At 42.6% G+C, this 16,072-nt stretch overlaps 1 protein-coding gene across 5 annotated transcripts in view; it reads right to left on the bottom strand.

The window, feature by feature from the left end:
• Nucleotides 1-16,072, bottom strand: part of SAMD12 (sterile alpha motif domain containing 12) — a 730,431-nt gene that overhangs the window by 682,073 nt on the left and 32,286 nt on the right. For 4 of the 5 annotated variants that reach the window (XM_089659044.1, XM_089659047.1, XM_089659043.1 and 1 more), the window contains exon 2: nucleotides 15,630-15,777. The exons of the other annotated variant lie outside the window; for it this stretch is intronic. In XM_089659044.1, the coding sequence (XP_089515170.1) occupies nucleotides 15,630-15,654 (25 nt within the window). In that variant the 5' untranslated portion in view covers nucleotides 15,655-15,777. The remainder of the gene's footprint in view (nucleotides 1-15,629; nucleotides 15,778-16,072) is intronic. 5 annotated transcript variants of the gene reach the window in all.

A 16,072-nucleotide genomic window follows, 5' to 3' on the forward strand; every position in this document is an offset into this window, starting at 1 on the left:
TACACTACTCTGGGAAAGTGATCAGGATTTTTTTTTTTTTATACACATTATGATTGCTTATAGCAGTGAATTTCACTGCTATAAGCAAGTATTTTTACTGAATGAAATTGATTCATTCAGTATGTATTGTGATTAGCTGTGACTGGCCACAGTTAATCACATGGTACAGATGGGCTGTACCATGTGATCACTGTGACCAATCACAGCTAACAACACAATTGTACACAATAAATGGGATTAATTGAAGCCATTCACTGTTTACAATTGTCATGCGATTTGCTGTGGTTGGTCACAGAAATCACATGGTACAAAACAGCAGGCCAGTACAGTGTTCTGTCCTCGGCTGTGTCTGGTGGCACAGCTGGTGACAGATCATGCCCACAGCAAGGTTGATTGCAGGGTGCATTCCGGGAGAACGTCATATGACATCCACCTTTAATGTCAAAAGTCCTGTCTGGCTGTCATTTTTTATAGGTCAGATGGGAAATTCTTAATGTTTCACATGACTGCAGCTCCCTGCCTAGTTTAGGCATTAGCGCGTGCAGTTCCACTGTGTTCACACTAGGGTGCCTTAAGCTCCTCCCACAAACCTGAAATCCATTACTTTAATACATTATTATTATACAGTATTTATAAAGCGCCAATAGTTCGCTCAGCGCTGTACATTACAGAGGGGGACAGAACATGTGACAGAACAATACCAATACAATGCAAAACATGAGGGGATTGAGGGCCCTGCTCTTTCGAGCTTACAATCTAGGAGGGAGGGGATGGTGGCACAGGAGGAGATAGCTGTGGGGGATGGAGTGGTAGGAAGAGTGGAGAAGGTCGGCAAGTTAGCAGGGGGTGGGGTAGGATTCCCTGAAGAGATGGGTTTTCAGGGTGCGCCTAAAGAAGAGGAGAGTAGGTGATAATCTGATGGGTTGGGGCAGGGAGTTCCAGAGGATGGGTGACACCCTGGAGAAGTCCTGGAGGTGGGCATGGGAGGAGGAGACCAGGGAACTAATACATTCACTTACCCAGTAAAAGAACCCAGCAAGTGAGTCAGAGGCAACTCAGAAAATCAGGAGTCTGGATACTTGCTCATTGAGAGTGTCTTAGAAAACATTGCAGCATTTGGATTATTATAACAGCCAAGCAACCAACATTTTCTAAAGGATCAGCAGTGATACCCTATGAACTTTCAAAGGTTTCCTTTAAATGCTTAAAGTAACACTGAACTCACATTTTTTTATAAAATAAAAGCAATATGTTTACAATTAATTAGAATGTACCTTCTATCCTTCTCTTCCTTTATTTCATGTCTTAAATGTAAACTTTTTTTCTGCTGTTCTCAGACTTCTCATTCTACATGCCCCTCTTGTGTATGTGAATGTAGCCACCCTCTCCTGCTCACCCCTGAGGTAGACTACACATCTACCTGCAAACACATTCAACTCTATGGGAATTGAAGTACGCATAGAGCGAATCATGTGACCAGAAATTACGGCAGGTACGACGCTACACTGAAAGTGTTGAGATGCATCACTAGAACGAATGATGTAAAAAAAAAAAGAAAAAAAAAAAAAAGTAAAGAATTTAGTATCACTTTAAATAAAATCTGGTATTTCAGCACATTGTGAGCTCCTGACTTTATTCCATGGAGTATGCGATGGTTGTCAGATTAGCACCACCTACTGCTGGAAATTGTTAACTACCTCCTGCACAGAACAGCAAAATTGGTGTATGTACTACCTTTTGTGTGACCTGTCTCTTCAATCCTTTGCAGGATACCGTAAAACTATTTTTTATTTTGTTTTACACAGAAAAGACTGTTTCTTTTAAAAAGTTATTTATTTTAGGTGGTGGGTTTCAGTGCAGACAACACCAATATTGGATATCCACTTGAAGAGCAAGTCTTTTCTGGCATGTTTTGTTACACATATAAGAATTAGAACTTTTTGCTAGAAAACTTCTTAGAGCCCCCAAACGTTATTTTTTAAAAAGAGAGGCCCTATAGAATAAATAAGTGGGCTTTGCATTTTTTTATGTCACAAGGTATTTGTGCAGTGGTTTTTCAAATGCAATTTTTTGGGAAAAATATACTTTATTGAAGAAAAAAAAAAAAAAAGTAAAACCAAAAAAAACACACAAATACATAACCCACTTTTTTTTGTAAAACATAAAACATGTCACGCTTTAAAATTGCGCATGCCCATGCAACGGTGACAAATGGTGTAAATTTTACTATCCATAGACAACACTATGGATAGCTTTTATAGGTTACCACTAAAGATTTACAGAAGAAGTCTGATGCTAGAATTACTGCCCATGATCTGATGTTCACGGTGATACCTCACATGTATAGGATGATCACGGTTTGCATGCGTGCAGGACTGATGTGTGCGTTCACCTTTTGTGCGCAGGGACGGAGGTACTTTCATTAAAAAAATTACTTATTTATTTTTACACTGTTGCTTTAAAAAAATGTTTTGATCACTTCTATTGCTGTCACAAGGAACGTAAACATCCCTTTCGACAGTAATAGGCATGTACTCTTTATGGCGAGATCTGGGGTCAATAAGACCCCAAATGCCTCCTCTGCACTTAAAAGCATTTAATCCAACCAAGATTGGGGTGATTTAATGCTTTTTTTTTTTTTTTTTTTTTTTTTAATGGTGCTGTTTATTTCTGAGTAAACTGGAAGTGATGTAAGGTCATTTGCTTCCAGGTAACTATATCAGAGCCGAACAAAGCCGATCCGGTCTTTATTAGGCTCTGTGATGAGGCAGGTGGAAGTGCCGGTTGCTTGATCAGGACTCCCTGTGGGACGTGAAATCCCAGTAAAACCGTGGAGGGTGGCAGTTGGGGGGACATTTCCTCCTGCTGCTTGTAATAGCAATTGAGTGGCTAATTAGCCCCTCCGATTGCTATTACAAGATAGTCGAATGTCCAACTATAAAAAACGGTACCTGCCGTGCAGCTGCAGACATCTTGGTACACCCACTTGAAGTCCAGTGACTTACCAGGTATGTGACTAGTCGGCAAGTAGATATATTATACCCAGTTTAGTGCAAGGATGTTTACATGTAAGCAATTCTGGCAGCCTTACTGTACTAAGCAATGAGATTTGCTTGACTGCTGTGTTGCTTATGCAGTCTACATGCAAGTGTTACACTCCTTGTGTATGGACCTTTTGTATAAAGAAATATCTAAAAAAGGATGTTTTACTTACCTGCAATATCTATTTCTTGGGGTACAGTACAGGACACAGGCTTCCATTAATCAAATCATAAAAGATATGCTATCCCTGCAAGTGAGGACACTGGCAAACAAAGTTGTTAGGACAGCCCATCCCAACCCTCCACTCCCAGCAATCCTGTTTTTAGCAAGTAATTAGGAGGAAAACACCAGGACAGATGGGATGGTGGCCAGTACCCTGTACTCCAAAAAAAGAATTTTACAGGCAAGTCAAAAATCTTTATTTCTAATTTGCATAGAATAGGACACAGGCTTCCATTAATCAAGTCCAGGGGATGTTCCCAAGCAATACAAAAGAGGGATGAACACCACAGCAAACAGTGCCAAACAATCAAACAAACCGGTCCAAAACAAGGGAATCAGGTTTCCGGCTTGAAGCAATTTAAGGCTCAAGCTGGTGTCAGCAGATCCCGGAACATCCACCTGATAAAACCTAAGTATAGAAATAGAAGACCAGGTGGCAGTCTTACAAATCTGAGAAACAGACACCTGGTGCTGAAAAGCCCAAGAAACAGCAACTGAAGGAGTCGAGTGAGCTATATCGGCAATGAGCAATCCTATTCTTCAAAGCTTAAGCCTTAGCAATCTGTAACGGACCGCCTGACAGCACCTCTATCAGTCCCCCGGTAGAGCCTCCCCAGAGTGCGGAGTCTAAGCACCGGAGCACTTGTTCACCAGGGCCCCTGATGGTGGGGATGGACTTGGAGCGCTCCGGTACCAGGTCATAACTACCAGGTATCTCCAACAGGGGTAGAGGAGTCTGACAGGGGCTCCAAAGAGCTAGGAGTCTGATGTAAGGGAGCCTAGTGATCCCTGCGGGGTGGGTGGATGGATGAGCTAAATCAGAGTCATGCAGGCCGGGTCGGTAACTAGCGGATCGGTAAGGTACAAAACGGTAGGCAAAGGATAGTCGGGTCACACGCAGGGTCAATACCACAAGGTCAGATCTAAACGGGAACATCCAGGAGCAGAGTCAGGCAAGCCAAGGGGTCAGGACGGGAGAAGGCAACAAGGTCAAAACAATCCAGATCAGAAGTACTCACACACAGGTAACAGGATACAAAGACCATTCGGCAACAAGTGTCTGTGCAGAGCTAGTTTAAATAGCCCGCCCTGCACCTGACAGGCGTAGCCTGGGTCCCAGTGCCTGCCTAGTACTGTCCAGATGATGGGTGCGCCTGGGTCCTAGTGCCATGACATCTATATGTCTCGGCAGACACCTACGCATGTGTAGACCCATGCGTCGCGATGGTTCCTGACATAATCACCTGCCTAATACACTTAGAAATAGTAGGAGATGCAGGACACACTTTGCTAGAACCTGTAGCCAGGATAAAACAGACTCCAAAGTTCAAGTGGAAGCAATGGCAGAGAGAGAAGCTTGCACTGTGCAAAATAAATCTAAACAATGTAGAGAGATCGTTTTGGGATGCTTTGGAGCTGGACAAAGAGGGTTGGACAATGTCCTGATAAAAGGTGGAAGAAAAAGACCACCTTAATGGGAAAGGTAGTCAGAGGCCTCAAAACCACTGCTTGGATACGGCTCATCTTGCTGATGCGATAGCTAGATGTGAAAAACTACATTACAAGTACTGATGGCTAGGGGGATATCCCAAAAAGGCTCAAATGGAGGCTCCTGTAGTGCTGACAGGACCAGTTTAAGATCCAAGAGCCAGACAGGTACATGAACGGGGAAACTGATGTGAGTCACCTGCAGAAAACTGGCCTTTGATCCAGGGAATATCCAATTGCCTCTCTGGGGATCAGAAAGATTTTTTTTTCCCTGCGGGAGCAAATTCCATTATGCTTTGCTGGGGTTTTTTTGCCTTCCTCTGGATCAACTGTGGGTATAGGATTATAACTTTTTTTTTTTTAATGGTTGAACTGGATGGTCTTTTGTCTTTTTTTTAGCCAGACTAACTATGTAACTATGTTACTAGTGAATGAACAGCCAGAGGTCTTTGAGAGGGAATATCCAAAGCTGAAACTTAAATCTTAAGGGTGCTTAAGGTCAAATGTTGCTCCAGCCCAGAAAACAAGAGGATGGAAAAACAAGATGATACATCCCACCATGCAATGCAAGTAAGACCTAGGTCGATTTTCTAGCTTTAAGAAGCATAGGATAAATAGAGCCAGGAGGAACCCCAATCTTTCAGGACTTCAGGTTTCAACAGCCAAGCTGGTAAAGACAGTGACCCCGAAGCAAGATGGTAGACCAGTCCTTTGGACATAAAATTAGGTGACTTCCAGGAGTAAGAAAATGTTCAATTACCATGTTCTTCTGAGCCAATTTGGTGCCACAATGATTACTGGATTGCTCCTCATCATAATCCAGCAATACATTTGAAGAAGAATCCATATAGGTTGGAAGGCCTATAACAGCCAGAACTGATCCCACAGGGTAACCAGTGCATCCAATGCAAAGGCCTTTGGGTCCATGACCCTGGCAATGAATCTGTCCACCTTTTTGTTGGAGCAGAATGACAACAGATGTATATTTGGTATCCCCAATGGTCACAGATGTCCCATAACACTTTAGGATAAAGAGACCATTCCCCTGCATGTAGGCAGTGACTGAGGAAATCCAACTGCCAAGTGTCCACTCTGGGAATGTGGATGACAGACAAGGCTAAAATGTGCTTTTCGGAGTAAGTCAGAATTAGGACGGCTTCTTGAAGGGCCTCCTAGCTAGCGTAACCCCTGGTGATTAAGGTAAGCCACAGCTGTGGCGTTGTCTGACTGAACTCTCATAAGTAGCTCCTGAAGCTAGTTGGTCCACTGAAGCAGGCAAAGGCAAATGGCCCTTAGTGCAAGAACACTAATGGAAAGTCTGGATTTCTTTGACGACCACATCCCTTGGACTGTTTCCAATCCTAAGACTTCTATCTAGCCTGACAGGCATCTGAGAATCGTACAGATTAATGGAAGAAAGCGCAGGGCTGGTAAGCCACCAGGTCAGAGATATCCTGGCCTTGGCACATAAGTGCCTGGGCCAGTCCAGAGATTGAGGGGATTTTTCCTATGCAGGCAATACATTGAATTGCAAAGGCCTGGAGTGAAAATGGGAAAACATCACAGCCTCGAGAGGCAACCCTGAGGTCCAGCACACTCATGCAAAATCAGGCAGAATGAAGCTTTTTAAGCACAGAGTCTGGACATGAGCAGAAAGAGTCTATACACATTACCAGGAAAGAAGCACCAGGATTTGGGCCATGTCCTAAACTATGGCTCCGATATTCCAAGCGTTGAGTTTGACCCAATGTAGAACCCTGGCAGTAGAGGATTTACCTAAAGCTCTGAAATATCGGTATCTTGCACAGCACGTTGGTCGCCAGAGCCTGAGTGGAGTGCTCCTTGAAGAGGAGATCAGATATTTAATCATTTAGATTCCCTGAGACCGCAGCCACAGCAGGAGGATTGGGACAAGCACCTTGATGAAGAGCTGGGGGGTGTGGATAGGTGAAAGATTAGAGACACAAACTGGAAGTGTTGCTCACCTACTACAAATGGCACTGTTGATGCGGGGGAAAATGGGAATATACAAAATGTGCACCCTTGATATCCAATTCCCTACTGAACTTTTGGACCCACAAGAAGGTGCTGAGAGCTTTCAGGTCTAGGATGCAGTGAAGACACTTGCTGTGCATCAGGAGCATTAAAAAGCCCCAAAACTGTTCTTCCAAGAGAACAGCTTGCTGCAAGGCAATCTGAAGGGCCCACAAGATCATCAGAGAAGAGGGAAGGGTATAAAGAAAGAAGGAGGCAGGGACTGAAATTCCAACCTGTACACCTGGTACATCACATCCCTGACCCAAAGATCTGAAATTCTCTGAGTCCAGGTGGCTGAAAAGTCTAATACACGTCCCAACAAGAAAGTGGGGGCTCTTTGTAATTGTGAGGGAGACTTGGATGTCTAGGACAAAGAGGTAGACTTGGCTTTAGAAGCAGAGGTTTGGAAGGGATGAAAGGAACTCTATCAAAAACCAGAAACCACTGACTTTGTAGTGGGTTCTTTAGCTTTCTTCTTACTATGTAGGAAAGTGATCTTTCTGCCCATGACTTCCTAATAAAGAGGTTTGAAGACTCTCTGAAGAGTTATGCTCCATTAGAGGGTATTCTTTTCAGATGTTTCTCACAAACGGTTTTCTGCAGATCAGTCTGGACATCCGCAACCGGAACTGTTTGGCATCTGTTGAGGCAAGAAACAGCCAGATCCACTACAGGCACTTGCCACTTTTTGTGGTAGGCCTCCTCCACTGGGTACTGCTGCACAAACCTCTTGAGAGGGGTATACACTTTGTTTGATTGCAGGCAGTCCTAGTACAGCACATCAGGTACAATTGCGTGAACCAGAAAGGAGCTATTAGGTTTCTTGGTCTTGGAAATAGATCCCACCTTTAATTTTAAACAGTAGCATACCTTCTCCACTACAACTGTAATGGTTTCTGTCTGCTTAGGAGATCAAGGCTTCCCATTCTCCCGGGAACAGTTCTCAGACTCTAAGGATTCACCCTCCACTTCCTCATTTTCCTCCGCCTCCTCATCTTCATCAGGAGGCAGTGGTGGTGCCATGGACGAGTCAGACAATGTTGCGGTTGCCAACTCGCAGCACTTGTGCCTTTTGCATCCCACAGTCTCTATCAGTACAGAGACTTTCCCCATTAGATCTGCTATAGTACAGAAGGGGTGAATCCACCTGTGGATCAGAAGGCTGCTGGATAACCTTATGAAGGCTGTTGCAGAGACCTATGCCACAATACAGAGCAGGATAGAAATGGGGCTGCATTGTACCAGGTCTGTTGTGGAGTAATGTGTTCAGAATGGTGCTCGGAGCTCAAGAAGTACTGAGGTACCTAGTACAGGAGCAGAACTGTGACACAAAATGGGCCATTGAGTGCCCAAAAATGTGTCACAGGCAAGGCGGCAAAATCTCCTTACGATGAAGAATGTGGAGCACAGTATGTTATGGCCGCAACAGTGACACACAGTTGCTCCACAGCCTCAACAAACTATTTAAAAATGTTGCAGCAGTCCTGCTACACACCAAAGCAAAATCCTGCTGCCCAGCCCATGTGCAAGAATCAGGGGCCCAATGTCTAGGGACTACCCTCAGGCTGGGGTGTGAGAGAGTTTTTCTTTTTGAGGAGGAACCCCACAGGGAATGGGCAAAGACCCAGACTCACTATACCAGGGTGCTGGCCTGGCTCCTTCACAGTGGGTTTCATTTGCTAGAAAGGGACTGCAGGGACAGGGTCCCACCTGTGTGGATTGCCAATGCCCTGGACCAGTAGAGTGATCTGCAACTAACTGCACCTCGCTGTACTTAAAGTGAGCACTAAACACAGAGCCAAGTGTCAGAGGCAACTTTACAGGCTGGACCTGTATCTTCAGCTCAGGTATGGTTCCCCCGAGGCACGACCAGATGCTACAAGAATTAGCTATAGTGGCTTTATGATGCAACAAGGTGGAGAAAGGACTTCTTCATGCAAAGGACAGAGCACAGTCTTCAAAGTCTTCCAAGTAGAATAAGAATTACAAGCCAGAAACCTGCTCTCAGTAGAGAGGTTATCCATTAGCTAAGGATACTAGCAAAAAACTGAGGATTTTTTGGGATTGGGGGGGGGTTACATAGACTGTAACATGGGGAGGGGGTTACATAGGCTGCTTAAGGTGTCTTCAAGACTATATAACTCATGGTCTTGATTAATGGAAGCATGTGTCCTCTTCTGTAAGATTAAGAAAAACAGTTTAAATGCTAAAGAATGTAGGCTGAGTTCTGTATATGCCTTCCAGGGTCATTTTCAGATTAAATAGGAATATAAACTCTGGTTCTTCCAGTAAATTTCCCTGGTATTAGAAGCAAGTGTACAATCCAAAACGCACACGATGGTATTAAAAGCAAACACATCCATCATTCATCTCCCAAGTTTATTGGTACAGTACAGGCCAGCTCTAGTTCACATCTCCTGCATGCTTTTATGCAAATATGTTACAAATCTAATAATTTTCCCATTACACGGATGCCAACATATACAACAATGTGGGTGTTTAACTGCACAACCCAGAAACAGGACAGGCAGCATTCTGTAACTATCGGAAAATCCGCTAACAGTCTTCGGTAAATAATAGCTATCGTCTTTCTGTAGCAAACAGTTATGAGTAATTCTGCACTATACACGGAAGTAAAATTCTGACATATGAAACAAAGGGTAATCCCTGACAAATATGTGGATCTCATACACACAAATATTTTAATTAAAGAGGACCTTCACCAAGTTTTTTTTTTTTTAAATTAGAATTAACAGTTGCAAAAACTGTAGCTGTTGACTAAAAAAAAAAAAAAAAAAAATTCAGGCACTTACCAGTCCATGGAGTCCAATGCTGTTTTCCCACAGCCAATTTTTGTCACCACTGAAGATCCCCAGTGCCGCTATCTTGGATTTGGAAGCTGGCTGTGACTTCCTGATGAGTGACAGCCAGTCCCCCATTGCGCATAAGCAGCTGCTTTAATGTGCCAAGCTGGCCATACACTGTTCAAAATAATTTCAATTAGTGTGTCGGGCTCCCCTGCTCAACAGAAGTTAATTGTTTAATCAAAGTCTCTCAAAGAGACATATTAGAATATTTTCCATAAATCAGTGGCTGCAGCTGATTGGACAGCCAATCAGCTGCAGCCACTGATCAGTGTATTCTAACAGCGGCAGGTGTCATTGTTAGAATACAATGTCCTGATTCCTCCATCTACCTTGTCCTGCTTGGTGACAGAAAAAGCAAACTGCAGAGCTAACTGCCCCATCTGTTAAAAACTGGCATCCATTACATTTAGTCTGGCTGAAAAAAAGACAAAAGTCCATCCAGTTCAACCATTAAAAAAAAAATCCTACACCCACAGTTGATCCGGAGGAAGGCAAAAAAAACCAGCAAAGCATGATCCAATTTGCTCATGCAGGGAATAAAAATTCCTTCCTGATCCCCCAAGAGGCAATCGGATATTCTCTGGATCAACTTTACCTATAAATGTTAGTATCCAGTTATATTCTGTGTATCTAGGAAAGAATCCAGGCCTTTATTAAAGCAATCCACTGAGCTGGCCAGAACCAACTCTTGAGGGAGTCTATTCCACATTTTCACAGATCTTACTGTGAAGAAACCTTTCCGTGTTTGGAGATTATATTTCTTTTCCTCCAAACGTAAAGAGTGCCCCCTTGTCCTCTGTGATGACCTCAGGGTGAATAGCTCTACACCGAGTTCACTATATGAACCACTGATGTATTTATACATGTTGATCATATCCCCCCTTATGTATTATACATGGAGATCATATCCCCCCTTATGTATTATACATGGAGATCATATCCCCCTTATGTATTATACATGGAGATCATATCCCCCCTTATGTATTATACATGGAGATCATATCCCCCTTATGTATTATACATGGTGATCATATCCCCCAATGTATTATACATGGAGATCATATCCCCCCTTATGTATTATACATGGTGATCATATCCCCCCTTATGTATTATACATGGAGATCATATCCTCCCCTTATGTATTATACATGGAGACCATATCCCTCCTTATGTATTATACATGGAGACCATATCCCCCCCTTATGTATTATACATGTTGATCATATCCCCCCTTATGTATTATACATGGAGATCATATCCCCCCTTATGTATTATACATGGAGATCATATCCCCCCTTATGTATTATACATGGTGATCATATCCCCCCTTATTTATTATACATGGAGATCATATCCCCCTTATGTATTATACATGGAGATCATATCCCCCTTATGTATTATACATGGAGATCATATCCCCCTTAATCTCCTCTTCTCAAGAGAATAAATTCAGTTCCTCTAATCTTTCCTCATAGCTGAGCTCCTCCATGCCTTTTATCAGCCTCTTATTACCTGTTAAAAAAAATAATGGCATCCTGTGATGTAATGGTCCACTCTCTGTTCTGTGTCTATCAGGGTAAAAGAATGCAGCATACTGCAGTATTGCAGACGCCAATCCCATAATCAAATCCACCTGCCATCAGGCAGCATAAACTGCCCTCCTTACGTCCTCACCAACTCATTTTAAACTTTTTTTTGCTATTGGTTTAATATACTGTATATACAGTTTATGTTGAAAAAAATAGACATTTAATACACAGAGAACATTTAATAACGTACATTTTAATATACAAAAACCGGTATTATTTTTTAATAATAAAGAGTTTAAACTGTTACTAAACCCCGGACCCTGCATTCACTGTATCCAGTCTCCCCGGACCCTGCATTCACTATATCCGGACTCTGCATTCACTATATCTGGTCTCCCACAGTACACACAACATGGAAATGCAATTATTTTGGTAAATATAAACTGCTAAATACCTTTTCTCATCAGTAGTTAAAGTAGTCTTGTGACTTCTATCAGTGTCCACAGAGCACTGGTTGAAGCTTGTAGGAGGAGTTTTCATTCTCCCCTGATTGTTCAATGAGGCTGCATTACCCCTGACCCTCTGTCTGGACAGTGCTGATTGGCCCTGTGCTAATCACATGCACTCAAGAATAAAAAAAAAAACCTCTCTAGCAACACACACCAAAACTAGCATGTGCAGCTCGCCCCCAAGACTCTTTTCTATCAGCAGATGGATTGGGGACAGCAGAAGAAGGGGAGGATCAGAGAAGTCAGGATCAAACATCTTTTTACACAATGTAGAGGATTAACCCCTTAGGTTCCACAGGGAGTATAAGAAGCATGCTTTACTGCATATACAGACTGATGTTACTGTTGTGGGTTTAGTAACACTTTAAGACTTACCTGGTTGCTTTTCTCCTCCTATAGCAGTCCACCGCTGGCGCTGTCTGCTCCTCCCTCCTTTGGGTGCCTCCTCTAGCAAACAGGGTGCTAAGGAGGCGCCTGTGCATGCAGGCTCCTGAGCTGGACTATGTGCATCCATAGACACGCACAGCACCAGTAAGCCACAACACTGCTCCCTTTTCACAGGAGTTTGACTGACAGCAGCAGGAGCCTATGGCTCCACTGCCCTCTGTTTCTCCTGTGAAAGCAGGAAATGAGAGGAGCAGTGCTGCAGCAAGAGACAGAGGTGGAGCAGTGACATGGGGCCAGAGATATGTTCAGGTAGGGGACGGATCTGTAATTTCAATGGATTTAGAGCTTGGCAATTAGGGCACTCGCAGTCCATTGATAATCCTTCCAGCTTTCTGACTGAAAGCCCATGCAGAGGTACAGGCAGAGAGCTGGAGGACGTGACTGCAGAAGCCTGACATTGCACCCATGATCTACTAATTGAAAGTGCCATATACTGCAGGCTCCTATAGAAAAAAAAATTATAAATGCACATTTTATCCTGGAAAATATGTGCATGGTTTTTAAAAAGGTGAACCAAGCCTTAATAGTGAATCTTTAAAAAGAAAAAAAACTTCCCTGGATCTCCATTAAAGATGGCGTCATGGGAAAAGAGCAATGAAGGGAGAACTTTGGCTTCATGCAAGTCAATGCAGGACTTCATGGTCCAGGTCTTTTTTTATTTTTTGGGGGGGGGGACTAGGTAGAGCAAGGTTCCTCGTAAACAACCGAGCCCCAGATGGCCAGTTCCTTCAGGCAATCTGTGCTGCTTTTTCCTTTCACACTCTGGCCCTGCTGTACAAGGCTGATACCAGGAAATTCTGGTACTTAAAATTTCTTGCATTTAAAAACTGAATTTAATGATGTATTAATGATTACAGGGCTGCATTAATTTGTGTCTGGTATATCAGCTTTAATGAAGGCAATTTGTAAATTTTTTTTTTTTTTTGCAATGATCAAAAAAAAAAAAGTTATTTAAAGACCACATATTTAACAGCAAACTTTCTTTGAATTATTCCCAGTCTCTTTGCCAGCCATTACTTTTCCTTCCTAGTCCACATTTTCAATCTGAAATGAAATTCAGCTTTAATACGGTAATTCAACAAGGCCAAATTGCAGCTGGTTGGCATTTCTGATCTATGATTCAGACCCAGAAGTAAAACTGCATTTAAAATAATGTATGTTTTTCACTCTCTTTAATCAACAGGACCACATTAGGCAAGATTTGTAAGTCCCTAAATTCAGAAAATGAACTCATTAGCCGCACTGACATTTGCTTGGAAATAGATTATAATGGAACGGGAAAGTAATAATGACTTGGGTTGAAAAAGCATAAAATCCAAATAAGGTCGGAAAACATATTTCATTAAAATTATTTTTTCCCCGCATAAAAAAGTAACAAGGCTGACAAATTGTATGTAATATATAACACGTTGCAAGCCATTTCCTATCAGCTCCTACTGGCAGCCGCGATAATGCGGGAGCGCAGCACACATTGGAAATGTGTGAACGAGTTACAGAACAAGCATAAACATATTTTAATCTGGGATACGCAAACTCTGCGATAGTTTATGTACTTCAAAGCAGCAAAACAAGTAAGTACATTAAAAATGTAATTTTGGATACTGCAGCGTCGGCAAAATTTGGCACAAAGTAGTATGGCTAAATGTGCAGCTTGCAATGGTATGGAGGAAGGGTAATAAAAATGGGAGTTTTTATAATGTGGGCTTAATGTGCTGTTATTGTTAAGCTCTATGTGACTGTCCAATCACTGTGAGATACTTAGGCACAGCTAAAATAATGGTCCCATATACAGTGGGGCAAAAAAGTATTTAGTCAGCCACCAATTGTACAAGTTCTCCCACTTAAAAAGATGAGAGAGGCCTGAAATTGGCATCATAGGTAGACCTCAACTATGAGAGACAAAATGAGAAAAAAAATACAGACAATCACATTGGCTGATTTGGAAAGAATTTATTTGCCAATTATGGTGGAAAATAAGTATTTGGTCACCTACAAACAAGCAAGATTTCTGGCTCTCACAGACCTGTACCTTCTTCTTTAAGAGGCTCCTCTGTCCTGCACTCATTACCTGTATCAATGGCACCTGTTTGAACTTGTTATCAGTATATAAGACACCTGTCCACAACCTCAAACAGTCACACTCCAAACTCCACTATGGTGAAGACCAAAGAGCTGTCGAAGGACACCAGAAACATAATTGTAGACCTGCACCAGGCTGGGAAGACTGAATCTGCAATAGGCAAGCAGCTTGGTGTGAACAAATCAACTGTGGGAGCAATAATTTGAAAATGGAAGACATACAAGACCACTGATAATCTCCCTCGATCTGGGGCTCCACGCAAGATCTCACCCCGTGGGGTCAAAATGATCACAAGAACGGTGAGCAAAAATCCCCTGACCACACGGGGGGACCTAGTGAATGACCTGCAGAGAGCTGGGACCAACGTAACAAAGGCTACCATCAGTAACACACTACGCCGCCAGGGACTCAGATCCTGCAGTGCCAGACGTGTCCCCCTGCTTAAGCCAGTACATGTCCGGGCCCGTCTGAAGTTTGCTAGAGACCATTTGGATGATCCAGAAGAGGATTGGGAGAATGTCATATGGTCAGATGAAACCAAAATAGAACTGTTTGATAGAAACACAACTCGTCGTGTTTGGAGGAGAGAGAATGCTGAGTTACATCCAAAGAACACCATACCTACTGTGAAGCATGGGGGTGGCAACATCATGCTTTGGGGCTGTTTCTCCGCAAAGGGACCATGACGACTGATCCATGTACAGGACATAATGAATGGGGCCATGTATCGTGAGATTTTGAGTGCAAACCTCCTTCCATCAACAAGGGCATTGAAGATGAAACGTGGCTGGGTCTTCCAACATGACAAATGATCCCAAACATACCGCCCGGGCAACGAAGGAGTGGCTTCGTAAGAAGCATTTCAAGGTCCTGGAGTGGCCTAGCCAGTCTCCAGATCTCAACCCCATAGAAAACCTTTGGAGGGGGTTGAAAGTCCGTGTTGCCCAGCGACAGCCCCAAAACATCACTGCTCTAGAGGAGATCTGCATGGAGGAATGGGCCAACATACCAGCAACAGTGTGTGCCAACCTTGTGAAGACTTACAGGAAACGTTTGACCTCTGTCATTGCCAACAAAGGATATATAACAAAGTATTGAGATGAACTTTTGATATTGACCAAATACTTATTTTCCACCATAATTTGCAAATAAATTCTTTCCAAATCAGCCAATGTGATTGTCTGGATTTCTTTTCTCATTTTGTCTCTCATAGTTGAGGTCTACCTATGATGCCAATTACAGGCCTCTCTCATCTTTTTAAGTGGGAGAACTTGCACAATTGGTGGCTGACTAAATACTTTTTTGCTCCAATGTATGTAGACGTTGCTAAGGAACAATTATGCTGTTGGTTCAGTCAGTCATAGCAGTATCAAACCCAATACCAAAAATGTATTATAGTGCAGCTTACCAGTCATCAGATGTGGTGTCTGCATTAGTTTTCTTTTTTCCCCTCCGTTTTCTCCTGGTGATCTAGTTAGTAACTCCCCTCCTCTACTAGTGAGACACAACACTTGAGGAGTGAGATAGCAGACACAGCAGACAGCACCATTGCCAGTCTGGGGGAGAGGAAAGTGTTAAATGTATTAGCAGATTTAGATACACTAACAAATGGAAGCCAAACTCCAACTCACACTTTATCTTCAGTTACAGCAAACAGCTATTTTCCTGTTGGGATAAAGGTTTAACGTGAATAAATGAAAGCAGATCTTTTTAATCACCCCATCAGTGGTAAATGGTTTAAACATGATTCTTGTGAGCTACTATGGTGTATTTTATAAAATAAAATTATTAATTTATATTAAAGTTAATTAATTTGCTAAATTAATCAATGACGTGGTGAAAAATTAAATA

Source organism: Staurois parvus, unplaced genomic scaffold (assembly GCF_062004578.1).
Source record: "Staurois parvus isolate SC_StPar_1 unplaced genomic scaffold, SC_StPar_1.0 ptg000030l, whole genome shotgun sequence".
Taxonomy (NCBI): domain Eukaryota; kingdom Metazoa; phylum Chordata; class Amphibia; order Anura; family Ranidae; genus Staurois; species Staurois parvus.